Here is a 17,904-nt window from a genome sequence, read left to right as displayed (position 1 = left end):
ACGAAGTCAGTAAGAACTTCGGTCCCCCCCCTTTAACCTTAATGGCCCGAGGGTTACATTTATTAACCAAAATAAACTTCCCTCACATCCCTATACCACAACCAACGTCGGCGACACCATCCACCATATATGTCGGATCCACATACTCGAGTACCGACATTCGACAGGAACCAGCCACCCACTCACAAACGAACGCCAACACGACCGGTACCATTCACAATACAAGCATGGCCGCCACTCCATCTTCGACCCGGTAACGACCATATCTATGGAAATGGAAACGGAAACCATCATACGTACCCGTTCTCCCCCTCCAATGTAAGGCTCCGGACTGTGTATGACAGTCGGCCTATAGGATCTACAACCTCCCCTCCATGGCATGATGCACGGGACTGCACAAGGCAGCGGCATGGATACATGCCCCCTTCTCCTCCCAACCCCACACATGTATTATGAAGAAAACAATGTCTCCCACCTACGTAACCCTAATCTTCCCCACTCCTCTCGCCCCCCACGCAACCTCTCTGCACAAACAGCTCCCTCCTCCTCCTCCCCCCCCCCCCCCCCCCCTCTCCCCCTCCCCTCTTCCTCTACACACGTTCCCCATCCTCCTCCTCCTACCCCCTTTTTACTTTCTAAATATTACATTGGATACCCCCTCCCCCTTTTTTGTCTAATTCTTACTCTACCACCCACCCCTTATGTTGAAGAATTCCATTCAAACCCCCCCACAATTTTCTTCCATTTATCACTCTACACCTCCCCCCATTATCATCTAATTTTCATAATGCCCTTCCCCACCTTTTTTCAAATCCTTACCCTACCCATACCCCTTTAATTAGTCCACATCACTCTCATTATACTTATCATTCCCCCACAACACATCCTCCATATTCAACTCATCTCCCCCCTACACATCCTCCATATTACACTAACCCCCCCCCCCTTTCTTCCTAATACAAAAACCCCCAACTTTTATTCTCACACCCCCTTTCTTCCTAACACAAAAACCCCCAACTTTTCTTCTAACACTCCCTCACATAAAAACTATAAACACTATAAAAATACATCAAAACCTTGTCCTCCCCCAAAACCACTAGGAGACCCACAACCTAGTAGACCAAAAAACGGTTAGCTAGGCGTGCCAAATGCGTTAACAAACGGTTTAGACACGTCGTACACCCTAGCAAACGTTTATTCTACCTACTTAATAGATCCCCCTCCACCCAAGACACATATATGTGGTTTGGGGGAAAACAAAAACTATTTCCCTTCCTTTCACACCCCAAATCCCGAAATAAAAAACCTAGAACCAACTTCTGGAAACCTCTTACTAGTACACAAGTAATTCATAGTAAAATCCATAACCTCTCTAAACATAACCTCACTAAAAATGAAACACAATTGCTAAACCTAGGCCTTAAGTATATCCTACCATCCCCACCTCCCTCACCCAACAATATCCTAAAAGAATTCACCCACCTCTCTAGATCCCTCAAGCTAAAACATTTTTTTAGAAATACACCTTCACTTCCTCTCAACCCCTTCAAACTACCTAACCCTAGTTGGATGCCACCCACAGAATATCCACCCCTAGTCTCCATAATAGAAAAACACCAACACATCCTTAACCAAATAGCACACAACACTAAGCCCATAAACACTAGAATCCCATACCACCCCTCTAGAGCCTTTAAAAGCCTCTAACACAACAAACACATTATCATCCTCCCAACCAATAAAAATATGGGAGTATGTGTTCTAGATAAAGACACATACTACACCAAAGCCATAGAACACCTCTCGAATTCTACCACCTATAAGAGAGTCAGCCACTTCCCCTTGGAAGAGTTACTATACCGCCTTAATAACATAATAACAAACCACTTAGGTACACTTCCCCAATTGAAGCTAATTTCATCCTCCACAAACCCAAAAAAGGATATCAAGTATCCAACCTCTATTTCCTCCCTAAATTACACAAAACACCTATGGGTTTCCGGCTCATTTGTTCATATAATAACTCCTTATTTGAACAAACATCGAAGTGGTTACACCACCAACTTCTACCAATCCTCCTTCTCCAACCACAATATCTAAAAGACTCTCACACACTAATCCAATCACTAGAAAACCTACACCCACCATCTAATAGTTTCTTATTCACGTTTGACGTTGAATCTCTCTATTCTAGTATCCCCCCTAAGTTAGGACTCCAAGCCCTACGTAGTCTAATCACCCCCCACTTTTCCCCTTCGAAAACAAATCTCATCTATACCCTTAGTGCCCTTATTTTAGAATATCACTATCTCACTTTCGATGACGTAGTTTACCAACAAATAAAAAGGTACGGCCATGGGTAGCAACTTTTCAGTCGTATATGCATGCCTCTTTTTAGTATATCTCGAAAACTTACAACCATCGCCTCCCCATCTCTTCTACTTCACCCGCTATATTGATGATGCATTTGGGGTCTGGACAGGCACCAAATCTCAACTTTTAGAATATCTCGACTTTTACCCTTTACACACAAATAACTCCATCAAGCTTACCATTCAAACTTCCCCCTTTCGGCTACCTTTTTTAGACATATGGATCAACCTCGAAAATTCATCTTTCTTATTCAATTGTTTTCAAAAACCTCTCAATTCATACCAATACTTGCCTTTTTCATCGGATCATCCTTCCCATACGAAACAACACTTTATCACTAATGAAGTGAAGAGATATCTGATTAGAGAAAGCACCCCATTAGGTTTCTACCAAATGAAAAAACTCTTTTTCAATAGACTAGTTAACCGTGGTTACCCTCCGTCCTTTATACTAAAAAGCTATAAGAAAATACCTTTTAGTCTTAGAAAAACACTCCTATATCAACCCAAAACTATTACTTCCCTTAACCCCACAATCTTTAAACTTAGATACACCAAACATACCCCAAAACTAGGCATTCATAGTTTTCTAAAAAATCTCTATAATGACTTAATGTTAGATCCCGAGCTTACAAGCATCTCACGCCCTTTCGTATGTTGGACAAAATCTAAGTCCTTACATGCCCTCCTAGTTAAGACTAAGTTTTCAAAAAATCCACCAAAATCCCCCACTTAAAACTAAGTTTTCAAACAATCCACCAAAATCCCCCACTTAAGACTAAATTTTCAAACAATCCACCCAAATCCCCCACTTAAGACTAAAGTTTCAAACAATCCACCCAAATCCCCCACTTAACACTAAGTTTTCAAATAATTCACCCACATCCCCCACTTAATATTATCCCAAATCCCCCTTTTTCATCACATTAAAAACTCCCCCCTCACCATCATCATTATACTAATTCCCCTTCTCTCATTCCCTATCACTTTCCTACACACATTTCTCTCTCTCTCTCTCTCTCTCTCTCATCACCACATTCTATTCTCTCTCATCTACTACACAAATCAAATCCTCCCCACTCCTTTTCTCTCACTCCCTCTTCCTTCCCACCCCTTTATAAATCACATTCTCTTGTTGTAATGGTCTTTGCACTGAAGAGCTCCACTATTGAGCGAAACTAGTTTGCCTAAGACCACCACCCTCTTTGAATTAAAAACATCTCTCTCATTAAAAACATCTCTCTCTCTCTCTCTCTCTCTCTCTCTCTCTCTCTCTCTCTCTCTCTCATTAGTGTATGTTGCCTACTTTCTCTTGTTTAGCTTAAGCACCCTCTAATCGTCGTGTGCCTATCTCTACGCACTCCTTGTTTCGACCATTTGGTCCTAGTAAGATACACTCCATTGTATATTCTATTAAAAAAGCTCTCCTAACTAATAGGAAATTAGCTCCTTTCTTGGGAAAAAAGTAGTATGAGAATCCATTGTCAGTTTTAGTTTGTATCTAAATTGCTCTTAAAATTGTGCAAAACTACTCGATACTCTTAGGGCATGACGATTTCCACCATTTTATTGTAAAGTGCACAAGGGAGTTCTTTTTTTTAGCAATACACTATAAGTATCACATGACCTTCAACGTGCAAAACCTATGTGTGAAACGTTACTTAATGAAATACAATGATAAGATTTATTTGATCGTAAAAGGGCACAAAAAAGAATTACACAAATTTTTGCAGGGTAGGGAAATAGAAAGAATAGAGAAAACTTCATCAAAACTTTCCTAGAAAACAATAACGAAAATCAAATAGTTGAAGTTGAACGAGGTGAGCACTTTCGATCGAAAATCATCTACCACGAACTTTCTCAAAGCAAGGGAATTTGCAAGTATTGTGCCATGTCTTCTACCTGCTTTGAAGGATGATTCTCTTTATTTTATTTAGAACATGCACTACACACCAATAGTCTAATATAACAACTAAATCTCCAAAATTTTCTCCTAAAGAGAATTCTCTTCTAAAGTTCTTTGTGTGCTTTAACTCTCCCTTTTTTTATACATGAAAATTTGAAAGCTTTGTCCTAAAACAAGTCTTCTTATTCCCTCTCTGAATCATACTTATTTTCTTGTGGGAATTCATTTCCCAACTTTGGATTTTATTACGACCATTAAAGTGGCTCCATATTAGTGAGTCTTGGTTGATATTGATCAAGCATTGGCATAATGCTCTTATTAGGTGGCATCTTAATTCCTTGGGTGTGTTGGGGGTGGGTTATGACAAAACGAGTGCATACAAAATTAGATGGCATCTTAATTCCTTTGATGGATAGAGTGGATCATTTGCATGGCAATCTAGGATGCTCTCTTGTGGGGCTTCTTGATCGTGAATCATTGTACTTCATCATTATATTAGTCGATGTTGCGAAAAATTGTGAGTGTTCACAATTCACCCGATTCATCGCGCATCACAAAGTGTTGTCACTTCTTTAGTGGATGTTTTCATACATAATTAGAGGTCATTATTTGCCCCGATTAAATCCCATGTCACCACTTGTGTTTCTAGGTAAATCGATGGTGTGATGCTCGGTTAGAGTTCATCCAATTAATCTTGCACTGGTAGATGGAGTCATCATATCATCAATTGTTGTGACACTTCGTTACAAAGCTCACGATTCACCCAATTTAGACCCTATATTACCATGACATAATACCAATTGATATAGAGCTAAAGATTCACCCAATTTTGGACCCTATATCACCACGAATATAGGACTCACAATCCACCCAAAAATTTTATAACAAAACTACACCATAGTTTCCATTACCAATCCAATAAGTGTATACAAAAGCATATAATGATACAATCTAGTGGAGGGAGGGTAAGATAACAGAGAAAAGGTATATCCCCCACTAAGTCATAATTGAAACCAAACTCCACCTATGGAGGAAACAACCATCGAGAGGGGGTACATATTGCCAAACCATTTTGTCATTTCTCTCCACCCAATTAGAGGAATGGCAATTCACAATCAGTTGTACATATATGGGGTGAATTGTGAACTCAACATATTGTACCAACTGATGTAGAGTTCACAATTCACCCCAATTCAGACCATATATCACAATTCACTTGTTGACAGTTAAATCATCAAATTAATCTCGTGTCACCTAGGTAGATGCTGGGACTATATCGATCGGGTTTGTGACAAATTGGCATTATGTAATATAGAGTTCATGAACCACCCGATGGCAATCCCGTGCCCGGCAGTTCTCGCCATTACATCAATCAATGACTCGGATATCGGATCAGAGTTTCCGCGGACAAGACATATGATTTAACAACAACATTTCATTTGTAAAGAAAAGGCCCTTCTTTCATTCTTTGTCTCTCATCATAGTACTAATCCCACAAACACACACACACACACACACAGAGAAAGAGACATGGCTCTGTTGCCATTGCCCAATGCATCATCATTCACTGTAGCAGCTATGGAAAGCCCTGCTTCTGTTCAGAGGAAGAGACCACCCATGCTTCAGGAGGCTCCCTACTCTCCCCCTTCATGGGCCTCTCACCTCCATCTCCCCACCAGTTTTGTCTCCCTTGGGCAAGTAAGTCACTTCTCTCCCCTTCGTCTCCATTTACCCCCTTTCATGTTGAAAAGGTCGTCTTTTTTTTTTTTTTTTTTTTGGGGGGGGGGGGGGGGGGGGGGGGGTGTTTCTATGGTGCCAGGTATGTGTTCAATATGTAGATGATTCTGGTGAAGTTAAGGTTTTGGTCAACAGGAAAAAAAGAAGAAAAGCAAAAATTAAGCAAATTTATGTTATTGGAAAAGAATTTCTGTTTTTCTTGTTTTTTGAAAATATTTAAATTGTTTTGAGGAATGGTCCTTTCCTGCAACTATGGTAGTTAGGATGCACACTTCGACATTGTGATGTTGCACTTTGATATGTCTGTTGGGTATACATGAACACATGTTTGTACAATAATATTATCACTTTGAAGCTGTCTACGATGAGTTCAGCTCCATCAAACTTTGTTTGATTGTAAATATCCTGAAAGATGATTGAAACCCCATTCTGTGCCTACTCTTGGCAATCATACTCTCTCTCTTTTATAAATGTACTTTATGTAGATGTGATTAGCAACTCCCTTGTTTCCCTTTTACTGATGAAGCTACCTAATAACCTTTTCTAAAGGCTGGATGGATTCACACTACATTGGTAGAAGGAGAGAAAAGTGTCTGATTGGGAAAAGAACACTCACTTTAGGTTAGTCTCAATACATGTGTTAATAAATGACACAGCATTTTCTGTCTTCTTTAGCAAAAGTATTCTCTGTATGTTCTTTTCACCTGGTTGCAACATTCTCTGGAATGTTATTGTGGCAGCAAATGAACAACAGAAAAGTTATGAGTGAAGCATGATATTTAAGCTGGAACAATTAGATTTATGACTATTTATACACCATAGGTGATTGATAAGATATTTCAGCCTCAATTATTATTTATATTGCAGTTCCCTACACCAATACACCGGTGGGAATTACCAAACTTGCCAGAGAGTACTGAGTTATGGATAAAGGTGAGCACTGTTTTGTTGGAATATATGCACAACATTGGAAAGAGGTAGACTTACCTACCTTGATTGTAGAGAGATGACTTGACAGGAATGCAACTTAGTGGCAATAAAGTCCGGAAACTTGAGTTTCTCATGGCAGCAGCCAAAGCAGAGGGTGCTGACTGTGTCATTACCCTAGGAGGGATTCAGAGTAATCATTGCCGAGCAACTGCCGTGGCAGCACGATATCTGAACCTCGATTGCTACCTCATTCTTCGAACAAACAGAGTAGGTTCAATTTAAAGTGTAAAAAGCAAAATAGCGATGTAGTTCACAGTGTTCATTTTGTGATTAACATATATGTATTCTTATATCTGTTTCTGGGACTGCAGTCTTTGGTTGAGGAAGACCCTGGTCTGATGGGTAATCTACTTGTTGAGAGGATGGTTGGTGCCCATGTGGAATTGGTCTCAAAGGAGGAATACAAGCAGTATGGTTCAGAGGTAAATAGTTTATTTAGGCATAGAAACAGTTTTTGCACTGTGTTTGTTCCTTTTAATGTAAGGTTGAATTAAACCAAGAATGAGAACAACTGTGAAGTATAAAACAGAAATAAAGGAAAGGCTATTAAATGAATGGGTTCATTTATTTGTGTAATTGTACTAACACAATCGGAAAATGTGAGGGAATGCTATTTGTTATGGAGGGTGCGATGTTTTGATAAGTGTAACTGTATGCAGGCTCTTGGTCAAATGCTAAAGGAAAGACTTATTCATGAAAAACGATCTCCTTATTTAATACCTGTTGGAGGCTCAAATTCTTTGGGAGCATGGTTTGTATTCCTTTTTCTTCTCTGGAAAATGAGAAACATTCACTTAATAACGAATTATTCTTCATAAAGGGGCTATGTTGAAGCAATAAGAGAGATTGAGGAACAAATAAGTGAAGGACTTTGTGGACCTGATAAATTCACTGACATCGTGATGGCGTGTGGCAGGTTTATTTATTAGAATTCACATTTCATTATAAAAGCTCTTACAGCATGTGCTCAACTAAATATAGTATTTAATCTTCTTTTCCCCTATTTAGTGGTGGCACAACAGCAGGGTTAGCCCTAGCGTCACATTTGAGCTCTTTGAAAGCTCGGGTAAGCACTGTGCTTTAAGGTAACTCTTTCATATCAGTTATGGTGATGTATGGTTTATAGGATCTCCATCCTTCTCTGGTATGATTCATGAGCTGAACTGGAACCTTTCTATATCTAATTAGTGTCTAGAATCTACACATCATGAAAGTTGGAAGCCTCTTTTTTATAGCATATTTCTGATCCTTGATGACTATTTTGTTGCCTCAAGATTTTCTGCACTACAAGAGTGCACAAACCTCTGCATGGGCTTCCATTATAATTTGTTAATCAGACTTCCGATTTCTAGTTTCTGCGCTGTGCAGATGAATTACCAACTCATGAACAGACATTGGATGAATCTTCCTTTGAACATCTCTTGCCTTATAAAGAAAGAGACAATTTTCTTTTTAAAATTACCAAACCAAACAAACTTTATTAAAAAGAACATTCTTGTTACAAATCTCTGAGAGGAACCTGAACCAGCAAAGAACAACTTGGCCAAGCAAAACAAGTGACTGAGACACCTAAAATTTTCAGCCTCATCAGCTTCCCTTTAGGCAATGCTTGAGTATAAAAGTCGAGAGGAGTGAGAACATGGAATTGTCTCAAGGCATGATGAGTACAGTACATGAAAGCTTTCGTAAAGAGAATGTGCATGAGAGCCTGGTAGTTGGTTTGTCATGTAAATTGAATATATGTTTCGTGGGATGCATAGATCTCTCAGGTGTATCAGTGGAATATGTTTTCTCAATGTCGTTGCATATGTAAGTTTAGGTCATTATTAATTGTTCCAGGATCCAGATTCCTCCTGACGTCTTCTACATGTACATTTATGACTACATTGGGGCAATCCTATTTTGAAGCTCGTATGTGGTTCTGCAGGTGTATGCATATTCAGTCTGTGATGATCCGGACTATTTCTACGATTATATACAAGGGCTCCTTGATGGGATGGATACAAATGCCAATGCTCGTGACCTTGTCAATGTTGTGGATGTAATCTCACATGGCTCTCATTCAGGATTTTATAAGATTTTCATTTTGTTCAATACATAGATCCTTCAAAACATTTTGCTGAATGATGTTTGTATTAGCTTTAGGTTATTTCTAAGGCTTAAATTTTATTTTATCCTTACTGAACCAGGCAAAAGGTCTAGGGTATGCCATCAGTAAAACTGAGGAACTCCAGGTGATTAAAGAAATTGCAGAAAAAACAGGAGTGATTCTTGATCCTGTATACAGGTAAGCAACATTTGCATTTAGAATAATTGCACTGCTTTGCTTTCATGCATACATGTCCTTTTAGGATTTTTTATGGTGATGGAAATTTAGCATTTGAAGATGTGATAGATGATGGATGTTTTTTTTCTCAGTGGAAAGGCTTTGGTTGGTTTGCTGAGGGACATGAAGCAGCATCCAGAGAATTGGATTGGAAGGAAAGTGCTATTTGTGCATACTGGCGGGCTTCTTGGTATGTATGACAAGGTACAACTACTGCAACCGATGATTGGAAAATGGCAACGATTTCAATTACCTGCTTCTGTGCCAGAAGACAGTATAAAGGTTGGAAGAATGTTTTAGGCTTGATTATTTTTTGAAGATGGGGTAGATACAGATTCTATGAACGAGACCAAGTTGCTATTGTAACTGATTTACAAATAGTGGCAATAAATTGTATTTGAATAATTGCTTCTCAAATATGCTGGCAATAGAAGATATATGAATGAGACCAAGTTGCTTGTAACTGATTAAAAATATCTGGCAGAGATAATAAAGTTGTATTCAAATCATTGTCTCTCAAATAAGATGTTCCCAAGTTGGAATTGGACCTTTGTAACTGTTTTTTTAGTTTTGATCAATGCCTGATATGGTTTTGTTAACTGGATATTCTTAGGACAGTTTCAAGACAGACCACCTTTGATCCAGAATATTTCTCAGGACCTCAAAATTTGATTGCAAGGAACTCTGCTCAGTCTGTTCTCTGGTTTAATTGCTAGGGGTAGGTCTTAAATTGTCAGCAATAAGTCTAATACAGCAATCTGGCTATCCATATGCATCCACATGGAATTTCATGTTAGGATAGAAATAACACAGATTTGTTTGATTCCACAATTATTACAGAAAAGACAGTGAAATCTCATTTCGTTTGTTATATAGTTTTCGTTGCCAATTCTGACAACCAAATCATATCTTATAATAAGAACTTTGTATCTACAGTTATGTATCTAATACGAAAACTCCCAAAGAACAATGAATTTTTCACTATCGCCTCCCTCTTTGACAAAATAAAAATCTACTGTGAAAGAAACTAAGCACAAAGTCATTCTCAGTACATGCGTGATTTGCAAAAGGATTGATTGCCTACTCACATGACTAGAGATCAAGACAATCATAACAGCCATTATTGGAAGAGTTTCAACGATATCATGGTAGTAATAGTTGTTTGGAATCGACTATGACACTCTCTTTTTTCTCTATGCATGACATTATAACTTCTAGATTAAATGACCAAGACCTGATAGGATTGCTTGATAGGGCTCGAACTACAATTAATCTGAATCAATCTACCATTTTAACTGTTGCATTGAATTAAACCACATGCTCCATCACTTGTGTGGGCCCCCATCAATTCCTTTTGAGTTTCCAAGAGCCATGTAAAAGCCGTCATGGTTATGACGAGTGCACAGCAGCAGCAGCAGCAGCATATGTTCTTACTTGCTTGGTCAGGTTCAAACTTACAATTAATCTGGCACTAATCTACCGTTTAAACTGTTGCATTGAATTAAACCACATGCTCCACCGCTTGCATGGAACCCTTTAAATTCCTTTTGAGTTTCCAAGAGCCATGTAAAAGCTATGACGAGTGAACAGCAGCATCAGCATATGTTCTTAATATTGCTTGGTAAGAGTTCGATTTAATGTGTGCACCAATCTACCGTTTAAACTGTTGCATTGAATTAAACCACATGCTCCATCGCTTGTGTGGGCCCCCGTGAATTCTTTTTGAGTTTCCAAGAGCCATGTAAAAGCCATCATGGTTATGACAAGTGCACAGCAGCAGCAGCATATGTTCTTAATATTGCTTGGTAGGGTTCGAACTACGATTAATCTGCACCAATCTACCATTTAAATTGTTGCATTGAATTAAACCACATGCTCCACCGCTTGTGTGGGCCCCTGTAAATTCCTTTTGAGTTTCCAAGAGCCATGTAAAAGCCATCATGGTTATGACAAGTGCAAGCAGCAGCAGCATATGTTCTTAATATTGCTTGGTAGGGTTCGAACTACGATTAAATCTGCACCAATCTACCATTTAAACTGTTGCATTGAATTAAACCACATGCTCCACCGCTTGTGTGGGCCCCTGTAAATTCCTTTTGAGTTTCCAAGAGCCATGTAAAAGCCATCATGGTTATGACGAGTGCACAGCAGCAGCAGCAGCATATGTTCTTAATATTGCTTGGTAGGGTTCGATTTAATCTGCACCAATCTACCGTTTAAACTGTTGCATTGAATTAAACCACATGCTCCATCGCTTGTGTGGGCCCCCATAAATTCCTTTTGAGTTTCCAAGAGCCATGTAAAAGCCATCATGGTTATGAGTCATGACGCATATACTCTATAGCAAGGTCGATACCTTCTGACCAAAAAATTCCAGAACCCGAAAATTTGTTAAGGCATGTCACATAAATCTAAGGCACGTAAATCTACAATACCCAATATACATATTATATTAACTCAAGAGTGATCCTACAAAATGTATTGCAAGTAAAAATATACATATTTCATGTTAATACACACCGAGCTTTTAAGCTGTGTTAATGCTACAAAAACGTACGACTGCCATTTCCAAATGGGTCAAAGACAATCAACTATCATATAAGCCATATTCTCTCTCTCTCTAACAAGTTACTTGGCCCCCAGTGTAGGAAATTCACCAGGATCTTCAATGCGAGGGGCAGCTAAAGCTTCTCGAGCATTTCCATATATACCTCGATCCCCACGGCCTCTGAACCCTCCACGATCACCGCGGCCTCTGAAACCTCCACGACCTCTGCCATCACCTTCTCCACGTCTACGAGATTGGACATGGAACTCTCCGTCCACCGGTTTCAGAAATTCGTTAATGCTCACAGACTGAAACAAGTAATGATATATACAGATATCATGATTAGAAATCAAGACATTTGTAGAACATTATCATTCAGTTATCAAAAATAAAAAAGATGCACCTTTCTTGCTTTATCTTCTTTGTCCAAAACTTCTTTCTTCTTGCCTTTATCAGAACCCTGCAATCCTCGCAAATTTGTTACTACAGTAACATTCTCGATGACAATTTTACAAAAGGCAATTAATCGCCATGTGGAGTTTTTAATTAAGAGGCAACTAACCAGCTTCAGAAACACCTCATCAGGATTTTTCTTATCCACTAACTGCATGGAATTGAATTCGTTATCAAGGACCACCTTTCTTTCCTCTGATTTCAAGGCCTCCAGTGCTTTTCTTTTCTCAGTCAAAATTAACTCATATTCCTCTAACGTCATTTCCTACATAGTACATATTGTTGAAAATATTCAGCAAATCCTCATAACGCCAATCATAAAAAGAATTACGATGTTACTATATTCATAAATTAGGAATTGCAATCACTACCTTATCTTCTTCCTCGGCCTCTTTCTTATCTTCTGACTCTCCATTAACCTCATCCTTGGGTTTTCCTGATTCAATTATTTTTCCCTCTTCCAAAACATTAGGTTCCGTTGAGACTCTGTTATTGCTGCATATTAACAATTTACAACCACCAAAAACTTTATGGAAACCCTGAAAAAAGGACATCCCCTCCTCCCCAAAAGGTAAAATTCTCAGGCAACAAATTACTTACTGTATGGCAGACTCATCAAGCTCCGTACCAGGGCCATCTTTGATATCACTCCTATAAAATAAAGAAAATGTTTGTAGCTAGATCGTTTGGCAAAATGTCATAGTTGTAACTGTACAACCTAAATAAAGAAAATCACATACCTATATCGTGATCCACTTTTATGATCATATTGGTGGTGTATGGGCTGATCTATTCTCCCATTCCTATTAGATATAAAAACAAGGGAAAATATAGGATGTAATTTTAAATTGGTTATTGTATTAGTCCACCAGGTTTCGATATCTAATGAAACAAATTATATCACATTAAATTGTATACCCATATCCTGATTCATTTCTGTGATTGTATTGGCGGCGTCCAGGCTGCTCTTCTCCATTGTTCCTGCAGAGGAAGCCAGTTATTCTACCTTATCCATGCTCTAACAAAACAAAATAGATCATCCTCACATCACATACCCATACCCAAATCCACTTCTGCGATCAAAATGAAGACGTCCAGGATCCTCTTGTCCATCTTTCCTATAGAAGTACAAACAAAACAAATTAGTAATAATTGCCTCATTCGGCAAAAAAGGTATAAATATCAATTCAGTTAAGTGAGTTATTATAAATTTCCGTCCAGTTCAATATCTACTCAAACAAATTACATCACATCAATTACCCATATCCAGCTCCACTTTTAACATTATATTCACTGGGTTCTGGCTGCAGTTCTTCTCCATTATTCCTGTACCCAAGCAAAAAAATTAGCCCTTGAACAGTGTAATAGATTATAATTCTGGGATTTGGTAAAATCAATTATTAAAGCTGTCAATCTGGTTAGCTAACAGAATAAATCACATCACTACCCATATCTGGTACCACCTCTAAGATCATATTCACGGCTGCAGGCTGCTCTTCTCTATCATTACTATAAAAGTGAGAAAAAAATAACTATCGCTGTCTAGTTTAGCAAGGTTGATTATATCTATGTGATTCAGTCAAATCAGTTATAACTAAAGGATCAGGTTAAATAGGTTTATCATAACTGTTAGACCATTCCATCTAACAAAAAACACATAACCATATCCAAATCTACTGCTGCAATCATATTGGCAGCATTCACACTGCTCTTCTCCATCATTTGTACGAATGATCGATAAAAGTGAATGATAAATATAGGCCTTGGACTAAATCAGTTATTCATTCCCTAATACAAGCTATTAGCCTTACTCATTACCTAATGAAATATATCACATCACCTACCCATATCCAGATCCACTTCTGCGGTCAAATTGGCGATGTCTGGGCTGCTCTTCTCTGTCCTTCCTATAAAAGAGAGAAAACTAAATTATAAATACCTCACTATGTCTAAGGATTCGATTAAATCAGTTACTATAATTGTTCAATTCTAAAGGAACACAATGCATAAGAGCAAAATCAAATCACATACCCATATCTAGGTCCACTTCTGTGATCATATTCGCGGCTGGCAGGCTGCTCTTCCCTGCCAAAGTTATGGCCTCGGCCACTACCACTACCACGCCCATACCCGTGACCTCGTTCTCGTCCACCATCAAAAGAAGGCTTACTCTCACCAACATCTCGAGGCAAATTGTAATCTCCTCGGCCACCACGCCCCCTCCTGAAGCTTCCCCTGCCTCTTCCTCCATCCTGAACTTCTCTCACTGAATCAGATCCACAACAAACAAACAAACGGAAGATAAGAAATGATAAAAGTTGAAAATACTTGTGCAAGGTTTTTCTAAGTATATATTGATAAACTTCCAAGCATATCATACCAGATAGACACTCTCAACCCTCTAATGTAGCACAACAAATAAACACATGTAAAGAACATAGACTTTGTTGGCAGGGCTGTGCTGAGTATATAGTTAGAAAGCTAACAGCAACTTCATAACATCATAATTAAATATCACCCTGACTATGGGAACAAAAAAGACATAAGAATGACAACAAAACACACAATGATTTAGTTGAAGATGACTGTACTGAGAACCACTAACACTAGAACTCGTAGCTTAACAATCTTGCCAATCTTAACCCCCTAGACTTAAAACCAGATCATACGAATAACAAATAAATAATAAAATAAAACAAATTTCAGGGTAAAAATAATAAGGGTTTAGTTTAATATGGTTGTCCTGTGTCTAATGCAACTGTGAAATCCTAGCTTCAGACTTCAAAAGCTAATCAGATCGTATACATTTTTAACTATCACTTTTGCTTATCTTGATACATCCGGCCCAGGCTATGCAATTAGCAAAATACATCTAGTAAAAAGGAATAGGACGGGAAGGCAGACCTCAGAGCTGATCAGATCAGATAGTCTTTTGAAATATCTGTAGAACGTACGCCTAAGGACGAAACAAGGAATGATAGGCAGATAGGAAGAGCAGAGATAAGATCAAAATGGGGGAGAGAAAGATGTTTGGGTGTACCTGATTGGGGATGGGGAGGTTGCTTATTGGCGATCTTCGGTGCCTCCTCCTGCTTCTTGGTGGCAGAAGAAGCGGTGGATGCGGCAACAACGGCGAGGATGGATGGGTCGTCGTTCTCCTCATCCTCGAGAAGGGCGAAAAAGTTCTGAGAAGCCATGTGGGAGGCCTTCAGAGATACGAATTACCTCGACTGTATGTATGATATAATACAGAGAGGAGGGGGGGGGGGGGGGGGGTCACTGACAACTATGATGAGGTAATTCGTTCGCCATAGCCATAGCCATAGCCATAGTCACAGATGCTCTCTGCTCGCAGAGACAGAGACAGAGACAGAGACAGACAGACTACAGAGACTAGGATGACTTTCTTAACCAGGGTTTAGTTAACTAGACCTTTCTTAACCAGGGTTTAGTTAACTAGACCTTTCTTAACCAGGGTTTAGTTAAATGGACCTTTCTCAACTAGGGATCTTTCTTGACACGGTATACATAGTTAAATGGGCCTTCTCAACTGGGGTTTAGTTAAAGGGACCTTCTCAACTGGGGTTTAGTTAAAGGGACCTTCTCAACTGAGGTTTAGTTAAAGGGACCTTCCCAACTGGGGTTTAGTTAAATGGGCCTTCTCAACTTAGGTTTAGTTAAAGGGACCTTCCTAACTGGGGTTTAGTTAAATGGGCCTTCTCAACTGAGGTTTAGTTAAAGGGACCTTCCCAACTGGGGTTTAGTGAAGCATGTTCACTATCACATATGTATGTTATACACGCACAAATCTGGTTGTATGAGAGAGAGAGAGAGAGAGAGAGAGAGAGAGAGAGAGTGCGTGTGTGTGTGTGTGGGTGTGAGTGAGTGATTGACTGACCAACCAACTAAAGCATTACCAACCCAAAGGCGCAAAGGACATCCAATTTTGGACATCTTAGCATCTACCCTCGACGATCACGACCTTCGTAGCATCAGTAGAGAACTCTGATAGATTAATTGATCCCCATCTTTTCAATTGTTTCATAATGTCATGCACCTCGCTAGATGGAGTGGATTTTGCTATTTTTAGTTTCTCTGCACCTTCAACGCTATGTTCGAAGCATGTTTTGGTAACCTGAGATTGGGCATGTTTTAGTACCTATATACTCTTTGCATGGCGAGCACCTTTATGCCTACACCATGGTACAATACCAAAGGCTTTCATGAAGTCCACAAAAAAAACTTTCCTTGAAGTTGACTTTCTTTGGATTTCTCGTAGCATAACCAAATGATCAACAATGGAACGTTTTGGTCTACCGCTTGCTTGACCCACGAGTTAAACCCATGAGTCTATCCGTAGTTCCGTGATAGTGTGGTATATCTTGGTTGGCCATAACCTTGATAGTTGGATGCTAGTCTTTATGGCCTTTTTTAATCCAATTCATGAACCAATCTTTTAAAAACATTTATTCATGATACTCACTATCCATAGTTGAGTTTGTGGACTTGTTCATTTCAAGAGCCGACTCATATTAAAATTACATCTATCACTTTGCCATTATCTTTTTACCTTATTTTGTTAGCTTGGATAAGACCCCTAAAGATATTTAAATGAGTGGATTTGGATTAGAATTCCACATATGCACTTAGTCATCCCTTTGTTATTCATTAATTCTCAATAAATTCCTAGTAATTAGAAATGACTTCTAGTTTGCAATAATTAAAGATGAGAACCACTAGCCTTTCAATATCACTATTTTATTTCCCTTCACAAATAAATGGTCCCCCTGATAAACTGATATGGATGTTTTTAATGATCATAATTCAACATATAGTTTGCAATAATTAAAGACAAGAACCACTAGCCTTTCAATCAATATCACTATTTTATTTCCCTTCACAAATAAATGCCCTCCTGATCAACTATATGGAGGTTTTTAAGGATCATAATTCGACATATAGTTTATTTTGTCACATTGCGCATAAAAACTTGATGATATAGTGCAACCAACTAGTATGTCATACTTGGAAGACCTTGTATTTTTGTTTGTATTTTTTAGCAGAAATGGCGGACCACACCTATGGTGATGCAAGGCGGGAGTGGCCCGAGGTGGAACTACCAGCCCCCCACGTTGGTTGTTTCCTACTCACTTGCCACCCTCTCTTCGTTGTAGGCCCCAAGAGCCGACTCGTACTAGGCAACATTGAAGGGCATCGCCTTGGATATAGGTAGCTTCTTACATTAAGTTAGGCCGCAAGGCATTGTAAGTAGGCTCATCTTCTTTTACTTGATCGGAGGAAGACTCCCCGATGTGTGTATAAGTCTCCTTGTAGACTCTCTATGTAATAATCCTTCCTAACTAATGGGAAAGTAGCTTCATTTTGAAAAGAAAAGAAAAAGTTGAGATTGAAAGCACAGGCGAAGATCTAAGCCTATTATGTGAAGATTTGAATCTCAACAAGAATCATCATTCTTTACTAGCGTGATCCTAACCCACAAGAACCATCATTCCCTATTAATGTGATCCTAAAATTGATTGATTGTAACATCAAACAAACTAGATTCTTTAAC

General features: G+C 38.9%; 2 protein-coding genes across 3 annotated transcripts; one reads left to right on the top strand and one right to left on the bottom strand.

The window, feature by feature from the left end:
• Positions 1-5,777: 5,777 nt before the first annotated feature.
• D-CDES (D-cysteine desulfhydrase) lies at positions 5,778-9,838 on the top strand. The gene is made up of 10 exons (XM_087331600.1): positions 5,778-5,976; positions 6,883-6,948; positions 7,018-7,212; positions 7,317-7,427; positions 7,665-7,756; positions 7,826-7,921; positions 8,014-8,071; positions 8,933-9,046; positions 9,195-9,292; positions 9,424-9,838. The coding sequence occupies exons 1-10, from the start codon at positions 5,809-5,811 to the stop codon at positions 9,629-9,631; spliced, it is 1,206 nt and encodes a 401-aa protein (XP_087187726.1). The 5' UTR covers positions 5,778-5,808; the 3' UTR covers positions 9,632-9,838.
• Positions 9,839-11,752: 1,914 nt separating this feature from the next.
• LOC147854335 (uncharacterized) lies at positions 11,753-15,638 on the bottom strand. Of its 2 annotated transcripts, none has more exons than XM_087331570.1 (13): positions 15,373-15,638; positions 14,364-14,598; positions 14,177-14,239; positions 13,593-13,658; positions 13,388-13,450; positions 13,251-13,313; positions 13,073-13,135; positions 12,933-12,983; positions 12,704-12,827; positions 12,442-12,597; positions 12,283-12,339; positions 11,957-12,187; positions 11,753-11,922 (listed from the first exon to the last, which is right to left on the bottom strand). In XM_087331570.1, exons 1-12 carry the CDS (start codon positions 15,527-15,529, stop codon positions 11,960-11,962), a joined length of 1,326 nt encoding a protein of 441 aa, XP_087187696.1. In that variant the 5' UTR covers positions 15,530-15,638; the 3' UTR covers positions 11,753-11,922; positions 11,957-11,959. The 2 variants fall into 2 exon arrangements, with proteins under 2 accessions (XP_087187696.1, XP_087187697.1); XM_087331571.1 differs by having other exon boundaries at positions 12,704-12,818; positions 15,373-15,637.
• Between the last annotated feature and the right edge of the window lie 2,266 nt (positions 15,639-17,904).

This window comes from Azolla caroliniana, unplaced genomic scaffold, assembly GCF_043228905.1.
Source record: "Azolla caroliniana isolate FFs.n. ecotype wild unplaced genomic scaffold, voAzoCaro1.0.p SCAF_15, whole genome shotgun sequence".
Classification (NCBI taxonomy): Eukaryota; Viridiplantae; Streptophyta; class Polypodiopsida; order Salviniales; family Salviniaceae; genus Azolla; species Azolla caroliniana.
The sequence above is the reverse complement of the archived record's forward strand: the minus strand, read 5'-3'. Positions and strand labels throughout refer to the sequence as shown.